We start from the raw sequence: 25,228 nt of genomic DNA, 5'->3' as shown, positions 1-25,228 counted from the left end.
CTTTCCCATTCCAGGTGTGGAGATAAGCCCTACCACTATAGGACCTGCAGGACAAGGACAAGATTGACATCTGGGAGTGCCCAACATGACCCCTCTTTTAGATGGGCTCTTTCTTTGTAGCCCCATCATAATCTGCAATTCCTATTAAACTTTAATTTTGTTTCTTGGTTAGTGGCCACAAGAGGCTGCTCTAAGTGGGGCAAGGTTTCTCTAATAATTAGATACAGCAAAGTGACTCAGTTATGCACATATATACATTCTTTTTAGATTATTTTCCATTATGATTTATCTTAGGTGTTTAAAGTTTTTTGAATGCACTGTTCAGTTCAGTTCAGTTGCTCAGACGTGTCCAACTCTTTGCGACCCCATGAACTGCAGCACGCCAGGCCTCCTTGTCCATCATCACCTCCCGGAGTCCGCCCAAACCCATGTCCATTGAGTCGGTGATGCCATCCAACCATCTTATCCTCTGTCGTCCCCTTCTTCTCCTGCCCTCAATCTTTCCCAGCATCAGGGACTTTTCAAATGAGTCAGGTCTTCACATCAAGTGGCCAAAGTATTGGAGTTTCAGCTTCAACATCAGTCCTTGGGACACAGTAAAATTCCAGATTTGCAGGAATTGAGTAACCAAGAAGTCCACCACCATGACTTCTTTCACACTGATGACATGATGAATTTCTTGAAACACACAGAACTAAGTATCTTTTGTCCTCACTTAATGGCTCAAAGAATAACATTTCAGGTTGTCCATGGGATAAGAAGATACAGTGCTCAGTCTTTTGGACTCTGTGGGAGAGGGAGACGGTGGGATGATTTGGGAGAATGGCATTGAAACATGTATAATATCATATAAGAAACGAATCGCCAGTCTAGGTTCGATGCAGGATACAGGATGCTTGGGGCTGGTGCACTGGGATGACCCAGAGAGATGGTATGGGGAGGGAGGTGGGAGGGGGGTTCAGGATTGGGAACATGTGTACACCTGTGGCGGATTCATGTTGATGTATGGCAAAACCAATACAGTATTGTAAAGTAAAATAATAAAAAAAGAAGATACAGTTCAAATGATTTTTTTTCTGCCACTCTGTGCAGCTTGAGGGATCTTAGTTTCCTGAGCAGGGACTGAAGCTGGGCGCAGAGCAGTGAAAGTGCCATGTCTTAACCACTGGACTGCCAGGGAATCCTTCCAAAGATCTTTTTAAAATTAATTAATTTATTTTAATGGAAGGCTAGTTACTTTACAGTATTGGGGTGGCTTTTGCCATACATCAACATGAATCAGCTGTGGGTGTACATGGGTCTTCCCATCCTGAACCCCCCCCCCCCCCCCCATCTCCCTCACTTCCCCATCCTTCCGGGTTGTCCCAGAGCACTGGTTCTGAGTGCCCTGTTTCATGCATCAGACTTGCACTGGTCATCTATTTTCCATATGTAATATACATGTTTCAATGCTATTCTCTCAAACCGTCCCACCTTCACCTTCTCCCACATAGTCCAAAAGTCTGTTCTCTCCCTCTGCCTCTCTGTAGCTGTCTTGCATATAGGGTCATCATGACCATCGTTCTACATTCTATATATATGCATTACTATACTGCATTGGTGTTTCTCTTTCTGACTTATTTCACTCTATATAATAGGCTCCAGCTTCATCCCCCTCATTAGAACTGACACAAATGCATTCTTTTTTATAGCTGAGTAATATTCCATTCTGTATATGTACCACAATCTCCTTATCCATTCATCTGCCGTTGGACATCTAGGTTGCTTCCATGCCCTAGCTATTGTAAACAGTGCAGCAATGAATACTGGGGTACACATGTCTCTTTCAATTCTGGTTTCTTTGGTGTGTATGCCCAACAGTGGGATTGCTGGGTCATATGGCAGTTCTATTTCCAGCTTTTTAAGGAATCTCCACACTGTTCTCCATAGTGGCTGTACTAGTTGGCATTCCCATCTGCAGTATAAGAGGGTTCCCTTTTCTCCACACCCTCTCCAGCCCTTATTGTTTGTAGACTTTTTGATGGCAGCCATGCTGAAAGGTGTGAGATGGTATCTCATCGTGGTTTTGATTAGCATTTTCTGATAATGAGTGATGTTGAGCATCTTTTCATGTGTTTGTTAGCCATCCATATGTCTTCTTTGGAGAAATGTCTGTTTAGTACTTTGGTCCATTTTTTGATTGGGTCATTTGTTTTCCTGTTATTAAGCTGCATGAGCTGATTGTGTATTTTGGAGTTTAATTCTTTGTTGTCAGTTGCTTCGTTTGCTATTATTTTCTCCCATTCAGAAGGCTGGTTTGTCACTTTGTTTATAGTTTCCTTCATTGTGCGAAAGCTTTTAGGTTTAATTAGGCCCAATTTGTTTATTTTGTTTTTATTTCCTTTACTCTGAGAGGTGGGTCATAGAGGATCCTGCTGTGATTTATGTCAGAGACTGTTCTACCTATGTTTTCCTCTAAGAGTTTTATAGTTTCTGGTCTTATGTTTAGATCTTTAATCCATTTTAAGTTATTTTTGTGTACGGTGTTAGAAAGTGCTCTAGTTTCATTCTTTTATGGGTGGTCACCCAGTTTTCCCAGCACCACTTGTTAAAAGATCGTCTTTTCTCCATTATATATTTTTGTCTCTTTTGTCAAAGATAAGGTGTCCATAGGTGAATGGATTTATCTTTGGCTTTCTCTTTTGTTCCATTGATCTATATTTCTGTCTTTGTGCCACTACCATACTGTCTTGATGACTGTAGCTTTGTAGCATAGTCTGAAGTCAGGAAGGTTGATTCCTCCAGTTCCATTCTTCTTTCTCAAGATTATTGTGTCTACTCGAAGTTTTTTATGTTTCCATACAAATTGTGAAATTGTTTGTCCTAGCTCTGTGAAAAATCAAAGATCTTTTAAAGTAACTTGGAGAGGTAATATTTTAGAAATGATACATGAGACCATAGAAAGATAAATATTTCCTTTGAAAAAAAGAAAAGGAATTTAAGAAGACTTTAGTCAAAAAAATCTCCTTATCAGATGGACTTGTCAGGATAAGATCAAAATGCCTATCAGGCTGGATGAAATTAGGTTAAGCTTAATCTTTCTCAGAAGTCCCATCTTCCTACGTTTCTTAACCCTGAAGTTATAGAATATAATAACAGTTAAATGTCCTTCCCCCCCCCCCCCCCCCAAAATAAATCCATCTGTTTCTAAATGTATGTCTTGATTCCTCTGCTCAGAGTTTGGGAAATGTTTTCTTCATGGAGTCATAAAATAGGGCAATTTGAAAAAATTGATGAAATCTAGAAATGTTATCTGCTGTTAATCACCTGAGATGTAAAGGAAAAAACACTGAAGTCCTTTTGGGCAATCCTTACCACCCCCAGTATGAGTTATTTATTCCTAGGTCTAACGGAGAAGGCAATGGCACCCCACTCCAGTACTCTTGCCTGGAAAATCCCATGGACGGAGGAGCCTGGAAAGCCACAGTCCATGGGGTCGCTGAGGGTCGGACACGACTGAGCGACTTCACTTTCACTTTTCACTTTCATGCATTGGAGAAGGAAATGGCAACCCACTCCAGCGTTCTTGCCTGGAGAATCCCAAGGACGGGGGAGCCTGGTGGGCTGCCGTCTATGGGGCCGCACAGAGTTGGACACGACTGAAGTGAGTTACCAGGTCTATAGAAAGTTCAGGGAAAATTCTGGTGTTTGGGATGGGCAACTTCACTCAAGAAGGTTTCAAATATTGTGCTCCAGGAAATTATACACAATGGAACACCGATAAATTATTTTGTTTTTCTTGAAGAAGACGACAAGAAGCCATAGAAGAAATTCCAGGATGAAAGAAAGACATCCCTAACTTTTAAGCCCTAGAGAGACCAAATTTTAGGAGACAGTAGAAGATGTAATTACATTTAGCCGTGGATTTGTTTGGTCCTTTGTCCATAGATAGTAGAAATAGCTGACCAGATTACTTGAAGCTTAGAATCCTTCAATGGCTATCTGATGCCATTATTGTGTTTCTCTATAGAGAAAGTGTATTTCGTTTCTTCACCATGTATATCATCTCTGCAGGAAGTAGGGGACAGTGGCAAATATTTATTCACATATATATAATATGAAGAAGATTTCAGTGTTTCTACTATAAATCATGAGATTAAAAGATGCTTACTCCTAAGAAGGAAAGTTATAACTAACGTAGACAGCATATTAAAAAGCAGAGACATTACTTTGCCAACAAAGGTCTGTCTGGTCAAAGCTATGGTTTTTGCAGTAGTCATGTATGGATGTGAGAATTGGACTATAAAGAAAGCTGAGCACCAAAGAATTGATGCTTTTGAACTGTGGTGTTGGAGAAGACTCTTGAGAGTCCCTTGGACTGCCAGGAGATCCAACCAGTCCATCCTAAAGGAGATCGGACCTGGGTGTTCATCGGAAGGACTGATGTTGAAGCTGAAACTCCAATACTTTGGCCACCTGATGCAAAGAGCTGACTCATTTGACAAGACCCTGATGCTGGGAAAGATTGAAGGCGGGAGGAGAAGGGGATGACAGAGGATGAAATGGTTGGATGGCATGACTGACTCAATGGAGATGGGTTTGAGTAAACTCCAGGAGTTGGTGCTGGACAGGGAGGCGTGGCGTGCTGGAGTCCATGGGGTTGCAAGAATTGGACATGACTGAGCGACTGACCTGAACTATAAATCAAACCCATGCACAATAGATGTGCTAGCAGAATAATGATCCCACAAAGATGTCAACATCTTAACTCTGGAAGCTGGAAATATATTAGCTTACATGGAAAATGAACTTTTATGATCTTGAGATGGAAAATTTATCCTGGATTACCCTGATGAGCCAATGTAATGATCTGGGTTTTCATAAAGGAGAGAGGGAAGTAAGTGAGTAAGAGGTGGGGAAAGATATAATGACGGAGGTGAGGAAGAGAGAGAGAGAGGGATGAAGGAGGAGGAGAAGAAGAAGGGGAAGAAGGAGGAGGAGGATAGAGGTGAGCTGATTGATCTGAAAAGTACACTGAACAGACTCTGAAGATTGAGTGAATCATGAGGCCACTAACCATGGAATGCAGGCAGCACCAAGAAGTTAAAAAAAGCTGAAGAAATGTGTATTTCCCTAAAGTCTGCAGAAGGGATACAGACATTTTGATTTTAGTCCCATAAGGCCCATTTTGAACTTTTGCCTTCTAGATCTGTAGGATAAATTTGTTTGTTTTTAGCAGCAAGTGTGTGGTAACCTGTTACAGCAACGGTAGGAAACTACACTATGGACGTGCAAGTTTTCTTGGGTTCTAAAGTGAAGGAAGCTCAGATTCTGTTCTGGGTCTCCCTGGGACAGGGTTATGTCCTTGCTGAGGCTGAGTTGACTCAAGAACATGGAGAGTCACACACCTTTAGCATTCCCTTAAGCAGACACTCATGAGTTATTTGTTCTGTTCTCTCTGAATGAGTATAATCTATCAGTGGGACAGGGCTGTGGTAGAGCAAGGCATTGAATCTCTCAGATCTGTGGGGTCCTCCCCATGTGGACAGCATCAGTTGTATGAGGGAAGCCACATAAACTCCCGCTAGGTTACACTCTGCAACCTTGGGTGAATCAGAATTTAGTGTGAGGAGGATGTTCAGCCCCTCCTACCAAGACTTGACCCACTTAGAGTCTGCAAAGGGAAGCGTGTGATTAGTCCTGATTGAGTTAATCTAAGAAAATGGTCTTAATTTGGAGGGAGGAGACAAATGAAGCAACTGAGGGTTTAAAATGTTTCACAATTTGGAAACAAGTTGAAAAGCAATTTGACCAAGCTCACACAGCAAACACTTGGTTGAGCTAATATTCCATTCCAGATTTGTTGCAGCCTGGGAACTAGGATCTACATAATGTTCTGGGATCATGAGGAAATACTTTGGTTTAATTGGTAGACAGAATGGTTAATAAAAAAAAAATAGGACAGATAATTACCTTGATATTTCCAAAGGAAAGAGGCACCATAAAATAATCAACAATTTTTTTTTCTGATATTTTACCCCCTTAATGATCAGCGAGTTCATTCATTCATTCACCTTTGTTTAGTAAAGAATTTCTGATCATTTGGAAAATGTTAAACACTGGAGAGAGAGATTGATGAATAAGACAGTTTCTGCCCCTTCTTGCAGGTGCAGATTATTCACTCATTAATGTAACCAATCATGTAGCAAATATGCATTGAGTATTTCTCCATGTCTGGCACTGTGTGAAATGTTGAAGATATAACAGACAGGGAAAGCAAAATGGTGCCTGCAGACAGTAAATCTAGAAGGAAACAAATATTAATCAAATAGAGAAAATCAAGAGCAAAGCGACTCTGACAAAACTCTCTAGGGGCTATTGGAGAGAAACATGGAAGAATCTGATCTAATCTGAGCAGGTACGGGCTTCATGGAGAAATCAACATATAGAGACATGTCTAAAGCTGTACATAGTTTTGAGTCAAGGAATAAAAAAGAGTGTTTTAAAGAGAAGGAATATGTGCAAAACCTTTGTCCCAAAGAGGCACATTGAATTTTCAAAACTGAAAGAAATTTGATGTGGCTGGAATAATGGTGAGTACATGGTATATGAAGCCGGAGAGGAAAGCAGATGAATCAAACAAATTCTCACTGACCTATGGCTCTTGGTTTTGATCCTATATGTAATGATTTTACCAAAGAGTGCAATGCTTTTGTGTTTTGAAAAGATCTTTCTGATTTCTGGGTAAAGGATGTACTGGGAGGTGACAAGGATGGAAAGAATAGTCAGTTAGGTGAGCACAGCAGGTGTTTAGGCAAGCTGGCAGCCTGGCTAAGGAAGAGGTGATGGAAGTTGAGATAGCAGGAGAGATTGTGGACATATTGAAAAAATAAGAACAAAAAGATCAAAGGTGGTAAGTTGTGATGGTAATAAGATATTTGTTGAGAGTATCTTTCAGGATCCAAACTTGTGCCAAAGGATGAATGTGATGTTGTGAAGATTGAGAAGGACATCATGGGAAAGAACTGGATTAGGGTAAAGATTGCAAGCCTTAAATTGGAAAGCTGAGTTGATGATCACTTTGAGATACCAAAAATGTCAAATACTCCATACTCCTTTAGATTTCAGAGGAGAAGTAAGAGATAAAGAAACTAATGGTCACCATTGGCAGCTATTGTGGCTGAATCTAAGGAATAAATGTTGTTGTCTAAGAGAAAAGAATAAAACAGGAATTAAAGTTGTTCTGGAATCAATCCCTTGTATGGAATTACAAAGGAGACAGAGAATAGCAAGAGAGAATGGAAGAAAGACAAAGAGGAATGCATAAGTAGAATCTAATGAGGCTAAGGATGGAGTGTTTTACGAGAAAACAGCAGAGAATGATCAGAAATTCTGAAAGACTTTCTAGGAGATGGAGATCATTGTAAATCTAAGAGACATTTATTTTGGTGAAATATGGGGAAAGAAACTATAATTTGCATGGGCTGAAGGCATGAGTTTAAGGCAGGGAAATAAAGACAGAAATGTCAACTCTTGGCTGGTAGCTAGAAGATGGCCAAGTAGTACATGTTTGTAAGACAGAAGAGAACCAAACATGTATCCATACCTATGGGGAAAATACTGTTGAAAATGAGAGGAAAGAGTGAGGGAAGAAGGAGAAGGGGAAGAGAGAATGAGAGAATATGTGTGAAAAAGAATGTAAGGAAAATTGATGAGCATTAATAATGGTATTCAAAGCAGGTGGAATAATTGTCTTCAGAGAGGAGAAGGATCATTGTCTCAATGATACAAGAGGATGCACGTTGATATTTGTTATGGCATAGAGTTCACAAAGTATCATCACGAGAATGTTGATTTTCTTTGTGAAATAAGTGCTGAGAACATTTGTTGAGAAAGGGCAAAATGGTAGAAGATTCAATGGTGGAATCAGTGCTTATGGAAGTTGGGGGGACAGGTAACGTGAGAAATGCAGAAGGGCTTCACACAAATAGTAGTTTCCTTTCAATGAGATGATGATGGAAGGCATTAAATAGAAGATGGAAGAGGTCAGAAAATATAAGGAAAATACGTTTGTAAGGCTAAACCAGTAAGTGTTGTTTCTTGGTCCTCACTGCCATGAATTATTTTGTGTCACTACTGCTTATGTTTTTTTGGTTTTGTGGTGGGTAGAGGGTACCAAGGGGCTTCCCCAGTGTCTCGGGGGTAAAGAATCTGTCTGCAGTGCAGGAGACCTGCGTTCGATTCCTGGATCGGGAAGATCCCCTGGAGGAGTGCATGGCAACCCACTCCAGTATTCTTGCTGGAGAATCCCATGGACAGAGGATCCTGGCATGCTACAGTCCATGGGATAGCATGGAGTCAGACACGACTGAAGCGACTGAGCACAGCACAGCACGGAGAGTGCCCAACATATCAGGCAGTCTTGTTAAGAAAGTCTAAAATTCCAGCTAACACCTTTCTCTTTGGTGCACACAAAAGTACATAATCTCCCCCCATTTTCTGCAGTTTTGAGGGGTGCTGCTGAGTGTTACATAGAGACAGGTGTACAGAAAAATGTGACTCTGAATAGAATGTACCTCACCACTTCAGATCATTGATAGTTGCTTATTTAGTTAACCATGCATGGCACATAGTAAGTGTTCAATAAGAATACTGATATGAGTCAAGATGGACACAGTTCCCGAAGGAATACAAGTGAAACACATTTTGTAACCAAACTGAGACCACTGCTAATGGTTAGTGTGTGTGTGTGTGTGTGTGTGTGTGTGTGTGTGTGTGTGCATACACGCAAGCTCAGGAGTGTCCGGTTGTGTGCAACCCAATGGACTGTACCTGCCCGGCTCCTTTGTCCATGGAATTTTTCAGGCAAGAATAATATGAGTTCATTGCCATTTTCTACCTAGGGGGGATCTTCCTGACCCAGGGTTCAAATCCAGGTATCTGGCATCTCCTGCATTGACAGGCAGATTCTTTACCACCAATGCCACTTGAGAATGAGTCAAATAGTAAACAAAGGGTAAGCCATCCTAAGACAGCAACAGCTCATACGCAGTTGTCCAGTGTGCTAGGCATGTGCTGATCAATGAATTGGTTAGTGAAGTGCTCTGGGGGCAGTGCATGATCTTACCTCACTGTGTTTGCAATCATCAGACATGGTCCTGCTGGACAGCGTGTACTTCTCAGACTTGGCTTTGGATTTCCTGATTCTTTCCAACCACTCCCTGTATTGCTCACGGACCTGCAAAGCATGCTCTGAGTCAGCTCACCTGAGAGGACTGAGGTTGGGACGAGTCCTGAGAGGGAGTCAAGACAGTGGTACCTGCTGGCTGAGGAGGCAGTACACCAGGAAGATGAAGACACCCTGCAGGCTGTTGATGATGGTGAAGATGTAGGCCATGACGTGGGCAGCCGGTCCCACCTGCAGGAGTCCCAGAAACCACGTGCATCCCAAGATGAAGAGCTGAGCTGTGGCTTTAAATGTCAGCATCCTGGGTAGGAGGAGAGAGTAAGTTCCTGATACAACCAGAGCCATTCTCATCTTCACCCATGGATGCTCCTTCCTTTCCTGTTGGTAATGACTTCTCAGACTGGGTTGTGATTGGTTTTATTCTTTGCTGTCAATGATGCTCCACAACAGAAATGCCACTGAGGTCTAGAATGACATTTTGATTAGGATGGAAAGGGAAGTGACACTTCATAAGTTGCAAAAGCTTTATGGTCCTCTGTCGAGATACCTAATTTCATTCAACCAACATTCCAGAGGAAGTACTATGCATTACACTCTGTGTTGGGTCCTGGGCATTAAACATCACAAAGGCGAGATTTCTATTTTCATAAAGCTCATGATCTACTCAAATGACTAATACAACAAAACAGTAAGATGCCTAATTTAGAGAAGAGAATGGTAGAAATGCAAAAGAGAGAGCATCAGATATGCACAAGATTTCCTGGAACAAAGCACTGCCTAAACCTCCTGGAAGATTTAGTGTTCACTGGATTTTTACCAGGAAGAGGAGTGGGAGAGAGGTGAGAACAAGCTTCAAATGTGGGGTGTGAAAGTGTACTAGACTGTGGAAGTGGTCACAGATTCCTCTAAGTGCTTCATGGGAACACAACTGTTCTCTGCACATTTGTCATAGGACTGCTGACAAAGTCCAGAGAATGTTGCTGAGGAAGTCACAAGGTCACAAACTGGAATTAGAGATGGATTGAGAACACAACTGGGTCTGAACTTGCTGCCTTAGGACACCTCCCTTCATTTTACTCTGGGTTTCCTTAGAAAACCTGAGAATGGACACAAGCAACTGTTCAGGCACATGCCTTCACTTTTGCAACCACACATCTGCAGGGCTGACAGTCTCTTCTCCATCTTACCTCGTGTTCTGGAGGGTGGACACCTCACTGTTGAGGGAACAGAGTTTGCTTTTCAAAATCCAAAGGGTCATCAGAAAGAAAGCTAAATTGACCTTCAGGAAACCAGAAAAGATTTATTGAATAAAATTTCAGTCCATTGTCCAGCCTGTCCAACATCATTTCCACACTTAAGTAGTTTCTATTTTTAACCATATTAGTGTGTTAAGTTTTAAGAATGGTCTTAGAAAATGCAACCAAACCCGTGGTAACCAGGAATACTCCTGTTCTTGTCACCTCTGTCACCAACCCACGCCCCCCCCCCCCCCCCCCGCCCTTTTAGTTCTCCTCTTTAAATGATGCTTAGCTGAGTATTAAAGATGCCTTGATGTCATCACTCACAGAGAAGATGGCACAGACTGGTTCAAGGAAACCCCATTTAAATCCCTTTTCTGAGTGGAGCCAGCAGCTGAGAAGGGAGAGAATAAAAAATGCATTTGTGATTAAGAAGATGGTACATATTTACGATGGAATATTACTTAGTCAGAAAGAAACAAATAATGCCATCGGCAGTGACATGAATGGACCTAGAGATGATCACACTGAGTGAAGTAAGTCAGACAGAGAAAGACAAAATCATATGATATTGCTTATATGCAGTACCTTAAAAAAAGTGTATAAATGAGCCTGTTTACAAAACAGAAATAAAGTCGCAGATGTAGAAAAAAAGCTTATAGTTACCGAGGGGGAAAGAAGGGGGGATAAATTGGGTGACTGGGATTGACATATACATGCTACTATATTTAAAACAGATAAGTAATAAGGACCTACTATAGAGCTCAGGGTACTGTTCTCAATACTTTGTAATGACCTATATGCTAAAAGAATCTGAAAAGGGGCTGAATATATGTATATGGTAATTGATTCACTTTGCTGTACAGCAAAAACTAACAGAACTTTGGAAATCAACTATATTCCAATGAAAATTAATTTTAAAATGAATTTGCAATACATATTAGTGCATATATATGGAATCTAGAAAAATGGTACTGGTGAATTTATTTGTAGATCAGGAATAGAGTCACAGGCATAGAGGGCAGACTTGCAGACACAATGAGGGGAGAATGTGGAGTGAATTGAGAGAGCAGCATTGAAACGTATACATTACCATGTGTAAAATAGTGGGAAGTTGTTGCATAACACAGGGAGCTCAACCCAATGCCCTGTGACAACCTAGAGGCATGGGATGGTGGTGGGCGGGAGGTAGTATCAAGAGGGGGAAATATATGCATATTTATGGATTATTCACATTGTTGTACGGCAGAGCAAAACAGGACACTGCAAGGCAATTATCCTCCAATTAAAAACAGATATTAAAAAACTGACTCCCTTAAAAAATTTAAAAAATGCATTTATCCTTAAGGATCTATAATAATTATTTAATTCACTCATTACTCTAAAAGTATTGAGTGTCTCTTTTTTGACAGGTTCTGTGATTGTCTCTGACAATACAGTGGTGAAGAGACTATACATGTCAATCCCATATTGGCAGGAGATACACAATTTAATGATAAAAAAGGGAGGTTATGACAATGTATCTTTGAATGTAATGCTCAGTTTTGGGTCTAAGGAAATAGAATGGTTAAGGAAGATTCCCAAAGAAAACATGTTTTAGTAGAAACAAGACCGATGAGTAGATGTCCCTGAGATAAACAGGGTTGAAGCAGGGAAGTCTGTAAATGTGTTAGTTTTTGAGAGTCCTCTAAACCTAACATAGTTTTAAGAGCCTTTCTTGGATTATTCAATTTAATTTTTTATCTGCTGTAAAACTCATCCACTGGTTTTTTTAAAAAAATTATATATTTTTTTGAGATATGATTTCACATCCAATGAAATGTACCCATTAAAACAGTACAGTTCAGGGATCTCTGGATAGTCACAGAGTTGTGCAACCATCACCACAGTCTAACTTCAGAACACTTTCAACTCCTCAAAAAGAAACTGCACTCACATTAGCATGAGGAAATCCTCATTCCCACTTCCATGCATCCCAACCCTGATCCTAGCCCTAGGGTACCATTAATCAACTTTCTGTCACTATGGATCTGCCTGTTCAGGATACTCACATCAATGGAATCATACAGTATGTGGTCTTCTGCGACTAGATCCTTTCACTTAATGTTTTCAAGGTTCATCATGTTGCAAGTAGGTTTTATGGCTGAAAACTCATTTTTAGTCTTTCTTTATAGCTGAATAATATTCTATTATATGGCTATACTACATTTTGGTATGCCTTCATCAGTTGATAGACATTTCTGTCATTGTCAGGCTTTGGGTATTCTGAATAATGCTGCAATGAACATTGATGTAATTTTTTTGTGTGGATTTTCATATGTTTAGGATATATACCTAAGAGCAGAATTGCTGGGACCTGTGGTACTTACACATCGAAACTTTTGAGAAACTGTCTTCTACAAGTGGTTGCACTAATTTCATTTCAACAAGCAATGTATGAGGGTTATAATTTTTCCATAACTTTTCATTTTTTAAAATTGTCAGTCTTACCTTTAATTATTTAAGTGAATGAGTATGAAGTGACGTGTCCTTTTGTGAGTTTTGATTTGTATTTTCCTAATGACTAATGATGTTGAACATCTTTTCATGCACTTATTGTCATTTACTTATCTTTGGAGAAATCTTTATTCAAAATTAGCGTCCTTTTTTGGGGAATGGTGGCGAGTGGTAAAGAATCTGCTTTCCAATGCAGGAGATGCAAGTGACTCAGGTTTGACCGAGGGTCAGGCAGATTCCCTGGGTATGCCAACCCATTCCAGTATTCTTGCCTGGGAAATCCATGGACAGAGGAGCCTGGAAGGCTACAGTCCATGGGGTTGCAAAGAGTTGGATACATCTTAGTGACTAAGCAAGCAGGCAAGGAATCACTGTTGAACTTGGTATTAGAGACAGAAATTCTGTTTTCAGAAGAACAGTACTTGACATGAATACTTAACCAGATTGAGGAGAGGGTCATAACCAGCAACCAGGCAGAAAAATTGAAGAGACAGACCTGGAGTCAAACTGAAAGAGGACTTGGCCTTTCTGAGTCACAACCAAGAAAAGACCTACAAGTGAAAGGGAGCATGTCCAGGGCTTCTGGTTCAAGATGGAGGGGTAGAAGGATTCTGCTCATCTCCTCCTGCAAAAGCACCAAAATCGCAACTAGCTGTTGAACAACCACAGACAGGAGGATGCTGGAATCTACCAAAGAAAGATACTCCATGCCCAAAGACAAAGAAGAAATGGCAGGAGATGGTAGGAGGGGCACAATCATGATAAAATCAAATCCTATACCCACCTGGTGGGTAACCCACAAACGGGAGAACAATAATACAAAACAAGATCACCCGCCATTGTGAAGGTTTGAAACCGCATGTCAGACTTCTAGCCTGGGGACCCAACAAAGGAACTGGGAATCCTCAGGGAATCTTTCTGACTGGGAAGGCTAGTCGGATTTGATTACAAGACTTCCACAGAACTGGGGGAAATGGAGACTCTACTCTTGGAGGGCACAAACAAAACCTTGCATGCACCAAGACTCAAAGGAAAAGAGCAGTGACTCCTCAGGAAACTGAACCAAAACTACCTGCTAGTGTTGGAGGGTATCCTGTGGAGGTGTGGGTCAGCAGGGGCTCATCACAGGGACAGAGGGGACTGGCGGCAGCTGTCTGGGAATGTCTCCTTTGGTGTAAACCCGCTTGGAGAAATTAACCTGACCACAGAGCCCATAGACCTGCGGATTGGGTCACCTCGGCTAAAACACTACCAGAGAGGAAGTGCAACCCCATCCATCAGCAGATAATTGGATTAAAGCTTTATTGAGTAAGGCCCCACCCACCAAATCATGACCCAGGTTTTCCCACCACCAGTCCCTGCCAAGCTTACCCAAGCCTCTTAGCCTTCTCCATCAGAGGACAGACAGAAGAAGCAAGAAGAACCACAGTCCCACAGCAACCAAAACAAAACCGCACCACAGAAAGTTAATCAGCATAAAAAAGCTGAAAGTTACATCCCAGATGAAGGGACATGATAAAACCCCAGAAAAACAGCTAAATGATGTGGATACAGGCAACAGTCCACAAAAAATGTTCAGAATAATGATAATGAATATGATTCAGGATCTCGGGAAAAGTATGGAGGCAAAGATTGAGAAGATACAAGAAATGTTTACCAAAGACCTACAAGAACTAAAGAACAAAGAAGCAGAGATGACTAATACCCTAGAAGGAATCCATAACAGAATAACTGAGGCAGAAGCATGGATAAATGACCTGGAGGACAGAATGGTAGAAATCATTGCCATAGAACAGAATATAGAAGAAAGCATGAAAAGAAATGCAGGCAGCCTAAGAGACCTCTGGGACATTAAAGGCATGAACATTCACATTATAGGGGTCACAGAAGGAGAAGAGAGAGATAAACGACATGAGAAAATATTTGAAGAGATAATAGCTGAAAACTTCCCTAACATGGGAAAGAAAATAGTCAACCAAGTCTAAGCAGCACATTGAGTCCCAGGCAGGATAAACCCAAGGAGGAACACACTGAGACACGTGGTAATCAAATTTTCAAAAATTAAAGACAGAGATAAAATATTAAAAGCAACAAGGGAAAAATAGGAAATAACATACAAGGGAACTCTCATCAGGCTATCAGCTGATTTCTCAACAGAAACTCTACAAGCCAGAAGGAAATGGTATGATGTATTTAGAGTGAGGAAAGAGAAGAATCTCTAATCAAGAATGCTCTACCCAGCAAGACTCTCCTTCAGATTTGATGAAGTCAAATGCTTTCCAGACAACCAAAGTTAAGAGAATTCAGCACTACTAAACCAGCTATACAACAAATGGTAAAGGACTTTCTCTAGGCAGGAAACAGAAAAGGAAAAGCCCTACCTAGAGAAAATGCACCCAAAACAATTATGAAAATGAAATAGGATCATATATATCGATAATTATCTTAAATGTAAATGGATTAAGTGCACCAACCAAAAGACATAGGCTGGCTGAGCAGATGAAAACATGTCCAGGTATATCTTTCCACTTACCAAATCACTCCGCTTGACCCCCCAAATTGTATGTAATTATTTTACATTGTTAGCTTAATCATGTTCCCATTATGGTTTGCAATTGTAATCATCTTTTATTTTTTGTCTGGCTATCAATAGTAAAAACTGATGAGCATCTATTCTGTGATTCTGTAACTATTAAATTGCCAACACCTGTTGGATCATAGGAAAAGCAAGAGAATTCCAGAGAAACATCGACTTCTGTTTCATTAACTATGCTAAAGCCTTTGACTATGTGGATCAACACAAACTGTGGAAAATTCTTAAAGAAAGGGGATTATCTGACCACCATACGTGCTTCCTGAAAACATCTGTATGGAGGTCAAGAAGCATCAGTTAGAACCAGACATGGTACAACTGACTGGTTCCAAGTTGTGAAAGGAGTATTTTAAGGCTGAACATTGTCACCTTGTTTATTTAACTTATATGCAGAATACATCTAGTGAAATGCCTGACAGGATGAAGTGCAAGCTGGATTCAAGACTGCAGGGAAAATTATCAATAACCTCAGATATGCAGGTGACACCACCCTTAGGGCAGAAGGCCAAGGGGAGCTAAAGAGCCTCTTGATGAAAGTGAAAGAGGAGAGAGAAAAGCTGACTTAAAACTCAACATTCAAAAACTAAGATCATGGCATCTGGTCCCAGCTGCTGCTGCTGCTGCTAAGTTGCTTCAGTCATGTCCTACTCTGTGCAACCCCATAGATGGCAGCCCACCAGGCTCCCCCGTCGCTGGGATTCTCCAGGCAAGAACACTGGAGTGGGTTGCCATTTCCTTCTCCAGTGCATGAAAGTGAAAAGTGAAAGTGAAGTTGCTCAGTCCTGTCTGACTCCTAGCGACCCCATGGACGGTAGCCTACCAGGCTCCTCCGTCCATGGGATTTACCAGGCAAGAGTACTGGAGTGGGTTGGCATTGCCTTCTCCACTGGTCCCAGCACTTCATTGCAAATAGGTGGGAAAACAATGGATACAGTGACAGACTTTATTTTCTAGGGTTCAAAAATCACTGTCAAATGTGACTGCACCCATGCAATTAAAAGACACGCTCCTTGGAAGAAAAGCTATGATCAACCTAGACAGCATATTAAAAAGCAGAGACATTACTTTGCCAACAATGGTCCCTGTAGTCAAACCTATGCTTTTTCCAGTAGTCATGTAGATGTGAGTGTTGGACCATAAAGAAAGCTGAGCATCAAAGAACTGATGCTTTTGTATGGTGGTTTTGGAGAAGACTGTTGAGAGTCCCTTGGACAGCAAGGAGATCCAACCAGTCCATCCTAAAGGAAATCAGTCCTGAATATTCATTGGAAGGACTGATGCTGAAGACTGATGCAAAGAACTGACTCAAAGACCCTGATGCTGGGAAAGATTGAAGACAGGAAGAGAAGGGGAAGACAGAGGATGAGACAGTTGAATGGCATCACTGACTCAGTGGACATGAATTTGAGCAAGCTCCAGGAGTTGAGGATGGACAGGAAGCCTGAAGCTGTGCAGTCCATGGGTCGCAGAGACTGAGTGACTGAACTGAACGGAACTATTACTCACTTAGTATTATTGTATCATGATTGGCCAGCAGAAACATTATAGAATTGTATATCACCAAAACTAGCATTTATTAGAAAAATCTGTAATCACTTTTTAAAGTCCATATATATATTAGAATTATCTTGGAATATTTGGAAGATACAGGTGTCCAGGTATTGCATTTCTTTTTTTTGGCCAGAGCTCCAGATATGTTTCTAATGAGCAGCCACATTTAAAAACAACTGGACCTTTTACTTTCATCTAGTTTGTTTCACTTTTTCTATTTGATATTCAAGGCTCCCATTTCATTAAGTTTATCTTTTCCAATTTCTTCATCTCTTCTTTTTTTTTGACATTCTTCTCAAGGCTTTATCAAGTGTAGTACAAAAGTTTTGCTGGTGCTGCTGCTGTTAAGTCGCTTCAGTTGTGTCCAACTCTGTGCGACTATGTGGATCACAGGAAACTGTGGAAAATTCTGCAAGAGATGGGAATACCAGACCACCTGACCTGTCTCTTGAGAAATCTGTATGCAGGTCAGGAAGCAATAGTTAGAATGGGACATGGAACAACAGTCTGGTTCCAAATAGGAAAAGGAGTACATCAAGGCTGTATATTGTCACCCTGCTTATTTAACTTATATGCAGAGTACATCATGAGAAACACTGGGCTGGACGAAACACAAGCTGGAATCAAGATTGCTGGGAGAAATATCAATAACCTCAGGTATGCAGATGACACCACCCTTATGGCAGAAATTGAAGAGAAACTAAAGAGCTTTTTGATGAAAGTGAAAGAGGGGAGTGAAAAAGTTGGCTTCAAGCTCAACATTGAGAAAACGAAGATCATGGCATCCGGTCCCATCACTTCATGGCAAATAGATGGGGAAACAGTGGAAACAATGGCTGACTTTATTATTTGGGCTCCAAAATCACTGCAGATGGTGATTGCAGCCATGGAATTAAAAGAAGCTTACTCTTTGGAAGGAAAGTTATGACTCAACCTAGACAGGATATAGAAAAGCAGAGACATTACTTTGCCAACAAATGTCCATCTAGTCAAGGCTACGGTTTTTTCAGTGGTCATGTATGGATGTGAGATTTGACTATAAAGAAAGCTGAGCACCGAAGAATTGATGCTTTTGAACTGTGATGTTGGAGAGGACTCTTGAGATTCCCTTGGACTGCAAGGAGATCCCACCAGTCCATCCTAAAGGAGATCAGTCCTGGGTGTTCATTGGAAGGACTGATGTTGAAGCTGAAACTCCAACACTTTGGCCACCTGATGTGAAGAGCTGACTCATTGGAAAAGACCCTGATGCTGGGAAAGATTGAGGGCAGGAGGAGAAGAGGACGATAGAGGATGAGATGGTTGGATTGCATCATCAACTCGATGGACATGGGTTTGAGTGAACTCCGGGAGTTGGGGATGGACAGGGAGGCCTGGCGTGCTGCGGTTCATGGGGTTGCAAAGAGTTGGACATGACTGAGCGACTGAACTGAACTGAACTATTTAAATTATTAAGACATCATTCAAGATGCTCCCTATTGTTTTTTATGCAATTGATAAAATATTCTGAGAAATATTAATATGTCTTACTATAATTATATATTTTTTCTTTATATTTCTTTTTATTTTTGCTTTATATGTCTTTGTTTCTTTGTTGATAAGGTATTTAATGGTTTATGATATATACTGTCTTTGTGAATTGTACCTTCTATCATTAAAATATTAATCTTTGTTTCATTTAAAATAAATAAATTAAAGAAAATGAGCATGTCCACAGAGACTGATGGGTTAATTTGTCTCAGATTCCAGCACTGTCAAGTCTGGTGCGAGAGGCTGTTTGCACTATGAGCCTGGAGAGTGAACCCATCCTGGGATAGTTTGTGTGGGGAATGTGGGTGGAGAGTCATGGCTTGGCAGGGTAGGTTCTTATGAGGCCTTAGGACTTTCTCCTCTCCCAACTCCCAAAGGCTGTGTCCATTGTTAAATTGAGTTATTTGTCTTTTCCTGTTGAGTTATTCAATTTAATTTTAACAACAGTGAAAAGCAGAAGTTGTCTTATCGAGTAACTGATTAGAAACTGAAGCATAGAGAACTTAAGTCTATTGCTCAAGGTTTTACAGATAGAAATCACTCTTGGTCTTACATTATGGTAAACTAGAGAGTGAGACATTCTAGAACAACAGAGAGCATGGTGGGACATTTCAGGAAAATATAGCAGCCGCTGAGAAGAATGAAGTACACTTCATTGCATTAAGCATGAAAAATCTGAAGTGTTCAAGGATTCCTGGAGAGAGCTCAGTTGACACAGATAAACATCATCTTTAGCAGTATGGTATGATTAAGCGTGCACATTCTGGGCAAATGACTTCCTGATCAGGAGATTGACAACCTTGGTAAACTTGAACTCCTCCTAAAAAAACCAAAAGACAAGCAAAACAACTGAAACCAACCATTTCAAAACTCTGGCATTTATCCAAGGCCACAGAACGAACTGAAAATCATTGATCCAAGAGAAACTGTGGAACCTCAATAAGATGGGGGAAAAAAGTCTGTAATGTTTCCCTTTGAACTATTTCCATTCCATCTCTCCCCAGCTAAGTGGTGCAGCAGCCAAAAGCTAAGAGCATTGCAGGCAGTAAAGATGTGTGACTGTTTTTGGAACTTCATTAAAAGCATCACCATTTTACCCAGAGCACAGTCAATATCTTTTTCTGACCCTTTAGCTCCCTGGGAACTCTTTTTTAAATAAGTAAGTTTATTTTTAATTGAAGGATAGTTGCTTTACACTATTGTGTTAGTTTTTGTCATATATCAACATGAATCAGCTGTCAACAACAAAAAAAGATGTTTAACTTGAGAGTTGCGAGTTTAGTTTTATTTGGGGCAAAATGAGGGCTCCAGCCCGGGGGGAGGGGCAGCACCTCAGACAGCTCTGAGAGACTTCTCCAAAGCGTCAGTGGGGGAAAGTCAATATATAAGGTTTTGGTGAAGGGGGAGTTTAATGCCATGAAGCACTCATTTTACAAAAGGCTTTTGTTAGTTATGAGGATGTCACCATGAAGGGATTTAGAGCTTCTCTAGATGAGAAGCACTAAATGAGGAGATGCAAGGATTGAGATCATAAAATCTGTTCCTAAAAACATCCAACTCTCTAAAGACCTGTCTCACCAGATTCCCTGGAGCACAGAGTGCCTCACTCCACCCTAAACTCCCTCAGGGATTGTTGCAGGTCAACACTAGAGCAGCATGGGGTTCCATCTCCATAGAGGCAGATGGCAAATGCCTTTGTTGTTCAGTCGTTAGCAATGCTCTTGGTAAGTGCCGATTTGTAGTTGACACAGCCATAGGTATACCTATGATCTTTCCCCCTTGAACCTCTCTCCCATCCCATCCCACCTCTCTAGGTTGTTACAGAGCCCTAATTTGAGATCCCTGAGCCACACAGCCAATTACCACTGAGTATCTATTTTACATATGGTAATGTATAAGTTTCCATGTTGCACCCTCCATACATCCCACCCTCACCTCCTTCCTCCCAACACCATCCATAAGTCTCTTCCCTGTATCTGTGTCCCCACTGCTGTTTAGTCACTCAGTCATGCCTGACTGTTTGTGATGCCCTGGACTGTAGCCCACCAGGCTCCTCTGTCCATGCGATTTAGAAGGCTAGAATACTGGAGAGGGTTGCAGTTTCCTTCTCCGGGGGATCTTCCTGACTCAGGGATTGAACCCGTGTCTCCTTTATTGGGAGGCAGATTCTGGGAAGCCATTGGTGCCCTGAAAATAGGTTCATTGGTGCCACCTTTCTAGATTCCATGTATATGTGTTAATATATGATTTTTGTTTTCTCTTTCTGATTTTCTTCACTCTGTATACTAGGTTCTAGGTTCATCCACCTCACTAGCACTGACTCACATACATTCCTTATCATGACTGAGTAATATTCCACTGTGTATATGTACCACAGCTTCTTTATCCATTCATCTGCCAATGGACATCTAGATCGCTTCCGTGTTCTAGGTATTGTAAATAGTGCTGCAATGAACATTGGGGTACATTTATTTTTTTCAATTTTGGCTCCCTGAGAACTCTTTAGTCTCCAAATTTGGTGGTTTTTTGATTTGAGTGACAGCTCATCTTAGTGAGGGACATAACAAAAGCCCACCTTTAGGACATTACCAAAATAATACAAATTACTGTCACATCTCCAGTTTCCCAAAGATATGATCTCAGGTGCACTCAACTAGATTGTGAATTTAAAAGGAAGTACTGGAGAAAATCAGGGACATGGGGAATTTTGAAAAGCTCTGAAATATTCTCAGAAATCCTTGGATGCACAAGGATATGCCCATTCTCAGTGAAGACCTGAGAAAGAAGACAACAGTCTCTCATCTCTGGCTGATCTTGAGGCTTGTGCAGTCAGGAAGTGAAAGCCCAGACTGTTAAGTAATCTTCCTGAAGTCTGAAGGTGTGGCCTTTCACTCAGATGCCTTTGTGGAAGTGTGCGAAACATATAGGCAAGGCATTTAAGGAAATCTTTTGGCCAAACACTGTTTGACCACTAGATTATACTGAACCAGATATGAGCTCCTAGGTACCTAGAACCAAAAAAATAAAAATAAGAACCTAGACTAGAACTCAAAGGCCACACACTGCAGGCAATGATCAATACACAGAACTAGTCTAGGAATGTCATTAAACTATTAAACAAACAGCAGCAAACTAAAAACAGGAAACCTTGGAAGGCAGAGGGATCTGATAGTTGGAGTGTTACAATGTATTATCTAAAACATCTAGTTTTAAACAATAATTATAATATCTCTGTTGGCTCAGCTGGTAAAGAATCTGCCTGCAATGCAGCAGGCCTGGGTTCGATACTTGGGTTGGGGAGATCCCCTGGAGAAGTGAACCGCTACCCACCCCAGTATTCTGGCCTGGAGAATTCCATGGATTCTATAGTCCGTGGGGTTGCAAAGAGATGGACATGCCTGAGACTTACTTCTAAGCAACATACAAAGAAACAGGAAAATATGCTACATACAGAGAAAAAAAAAAAAAGGGAAGTGTCTCTGAGAGGCACAGATAAAGAGGATGTGGTACATATACACAGTGGAATACTATTCTGCCACAAATGTAACGAAGCTGTGCCATTTGCAGCATCATGGCTGCAACTAGCAACGATCACACTGGAGAAGTCAGTCAGACAGAGAAGGATAAATACCATATGACATCACTTATCTATGGAATCTAAAATATGACGAAAATGAACCTATCTATGAAACGGATACAGACTCGTGGACGTAGTGGCCAGACTTGTGGCTGCCAAGGGAGAGGGAGTTGGGGGAGGGATGCAGTGGGAGGTCCAGGTTAGCAGATGTAAGTGATTACTTGTGGAATGGATAAACAACAAGGCCCTGTTGCGTAGCACACAATATCCTATTGAATAAAGCAGATGGCTGATAAACACATGAAACGATGCTCAACATCACTCATTATTAGAGGAATGCAAATCAAAACTACAGTGAAGTATCAACTCACACAGGTCAGAATTCAGTTCAGCTGAGTTCAGTTCAGTTGCTCAGTCATGTCTGATTCTTTGTGACCCCATGAATCGCAGCACGCCAGGCCTCCCTGTCCATCACCAACTCCTGAAGTTCACTCAAACTCATGTCCATCGAGTCAGTGATGTCATCCAGCCATCTCATCCTCTGTCGTCCCCTTCTCCTCCTGCCCCCAATCCCTCCCAGCATCAGAGTCTTTTCCAAGGAGTCAACTCTTCGCATGAGGTGGCCAAAGTATTGGAGTTTCAGCTTTAGCATCAGTCCTTCCAAAGAACACCCAGGACTGATCTCCTTTAGAATGGACTGGTTGGATCTCCTTGCAGTCCAAGGGACTCTCAAGAGTCTTCTCCAACACCACAGCTCGAAAGAATAAATTCTTTTGTGTTCAGCTTTCTTCACAGTCCAATTCTCACATCCATACATGACCACTGGAAAAACCATAGCCTTGACTAGACAGACTTTTGTCGGCAAAGTAATGTCTCTGTTTTGAACATGCTATCTAGGTTGGTCATAACTTTCCTTCCACGGAGTAAGTGTCTTTTAATTTCATGGCTGCAATCATCATCTGCAGTGACTTTGGAGTCCCCCTCCCCTCCAATTAAGTCTGACACTGTTTCCCCTGTTTCCTCATCTATTTCCCGTGAAGTGATGGGTCCGGATGCCATGATCTTCGTTTTCTGAATGTTGAGCTTTAAGCCAACTTGTTCACTCTCCTTTTTCACTTTCATCAAGAGGCTTCTTAGTTCCTCTTCACTTTCTGCCATAAGGGTGGTGTCATCTGCATATCTGAGCTTATTGATATTTCTCCTGGCAATCTGGATTCCAGCTTGTACTTCCTCCAGCCCAGCGTTTCTCATGATGTACTCTGCATAGAAGTTAAATAAGCAGGGTGACAATATACAGCCTTGATGTACTCCTTTTCCTATTTGGAACCAGTCTGTTGTTCCATGTCCCGTTCTAACTGTTGCTTCCTGACCTGCAAACAGGTTTCTAAAGAAGCAGATCAGGTGGTCTGGTATTCCCATCTCTTTCAGAATTTTCCACAGTTTATTGTGATCCACACAGTCAAAGGCTTTGGCATAGTTAATAAAGCGGAAATAGATGTTTTTCTGGAACTCTCTTGCTTTTTTGATGATTCATCTGATGTTGGCAACTTGATCTCTGGTTCTTCTGCCTTTTCCAAAACCAGCTTGAACATCTGGACATTCATGATTGATATATTGCTGAAGCCTGGTTTGGAGAATTTTGAGCATTACTGTACTAGTGTGTGAAATGAGTGCAATTGTGCGGTAGTTTGAGCATTCTTTGGCATTGCCTTTCTTAGGGATTGGAATGAAAACTGACCTTTTCCAGTCCTGTGGCCACTGCTGAGTTTTCCCAATTTGCTGGCATATTGAGTGCAGCACTTTCACAGCATCATCTTTCAGGATTTGAAACAGCTCAACTGGAATTCCATCACCTCCACTAGGTTTGTTTGTAGTGATGCTTTGTAAGGCCCACTTGACTTCACATTCCAAGACGTCTGGCTCTAGATGAGTGATCACACCATTGTGATTATCTGGGTCGTGAAGATCTTTTTTGTACAGTTCTTCTGTGTATTCTTGCCACCTCTTCTTAGTATCTTCTGCTTCTGTTAGGTCCCGACACATTCTGTCCTTTGTTGTGCCTGTCTTTGCATGAAATGTTCCCTTGGTATCTCTAATTTTCTTGAAGAGATCTCTAGTCTTTCCCATTCTGTTGTTTTCCTCTCTTTCTTTGCATTGATTGCTGAGGAAGGCTTTCTTATCTCTCCTTGCTGTTCTTTGTAATTCTGCATTCAGATGCTTATATCTTTCCTTTTCTCCTTTGCTTTTCGCCTCTCTTCTTTTCACAGCTGTTTGTAAGGCCTCCTCAGATAGCCATTTTGCTTTTTTGCATTTCTTTTCCATGGGAATGGTCTTGATCCCCGTCTCCCGTACAATGTTGCGAACCTCATTCCGTAGTTCATCAGGCACTCTATCAGATCTAGTCCCTTAAATCTATTTCTCGCTTCGACTGTATAATCATAAGGGATTTGATTTAGGTCATACCTCAAAGGTCTAGTGGTTTTCCCTACTTTCTTCATTTTCAGTCTGAATTTGGCAATAAGGAGTTCGTGATCTGAGCCACAGTTAGCTCCTGGTCTTGTTTTGCTGACTGTATAGAGCGTTTCTATCTTTGGCTGCAAAGAATATAATCAATCTGATTTCGGTGTTGACCATCTGGCAATGTCCATATGTAGAGTCTTCTCTTGTGTTGTTGGAAGAGGGTGTTTGCTATGAGCACTGCGTTCTCTTGGCAAAACTCTATTAGCTTTTGCCCTGCTTCATTCAGTATTCCAAGGACAAATTTGCCTGTTACCCCAGGTGTTTCTTGACTTCCTACTTTTGGATTCCAGCTCGCTATAATGAAAAGGACATCTTTTTTGGGTGTTAGTTCTAAAAGATCTCATAGGTCTTCATAGAACCGTTCAACTTCAGCTTCTTCAGCATTACTGGTTGGGGCATAGGCTTGGATTACTGTGACATTGAATGGCTTGCCTTAGAAACAAACAGAGATCATTCTGTCGTTTTTGAGATTTTATCCAAGTACTGCATTTCGGACTCTTTTGTTGACCATGATGGCTACTCCATTTCTTCTAAAGGATTCCTGCCCACAGTAATAG

At 41.2% G+C, this 25,228-nt stretch overlaps 1 protein-coding gene across 1 annotated transcript in view; it reads right to left on the bottom strand.

Annotated features, from left to right (window-relative positions):
- Positions 1 to 9,021: 9,021 nt before the first annotated feature.
- The window catches only part of LOC128050472 (adhesion G protein-coupled receptor E2-like), a 47,220-nt gene continuing 31,013 nt past the window's right edge, over positions 9,022 to 25,228 (bottom strand). Inside the window, 5 exon segments of the mRNA XM_052642721.1 lie at positions 9,022 to 9,096; positions 9,098 to 9,217; positions 9,299 to 9,467; positions 10,354 to 10,445; positions 10,732 to 10,798. Of these exon segments, the coding sequence (XP_052498681.1) occupies positions 9,022 to 9,096; positions 9,098 to 9,217; positions 9,299 to 9,467; positions 10,354 to 10,445; positions 10,732 to 10,798 (523 nt within the window).

The sequence above is a fragment of the Budorcas taxicolor genome, chromosome 7, assembly GCF_023091745.1.
Source record: "Budorcas taxicolor isolate Tak-1 chromosome 7, Takin1.1, whole genome shotgun sequence".
Lineage (NCBI taxonomy): Eukaryota > Metazoa > Chordata > Mammalia > Artiodactyla > Bovidae > Budorcas > Budorcas taxicolor.
Note: the sequence above shows the minus strand (reverse complement) of the source record. Positions and strands in the feature narration are given on the sequence as shown.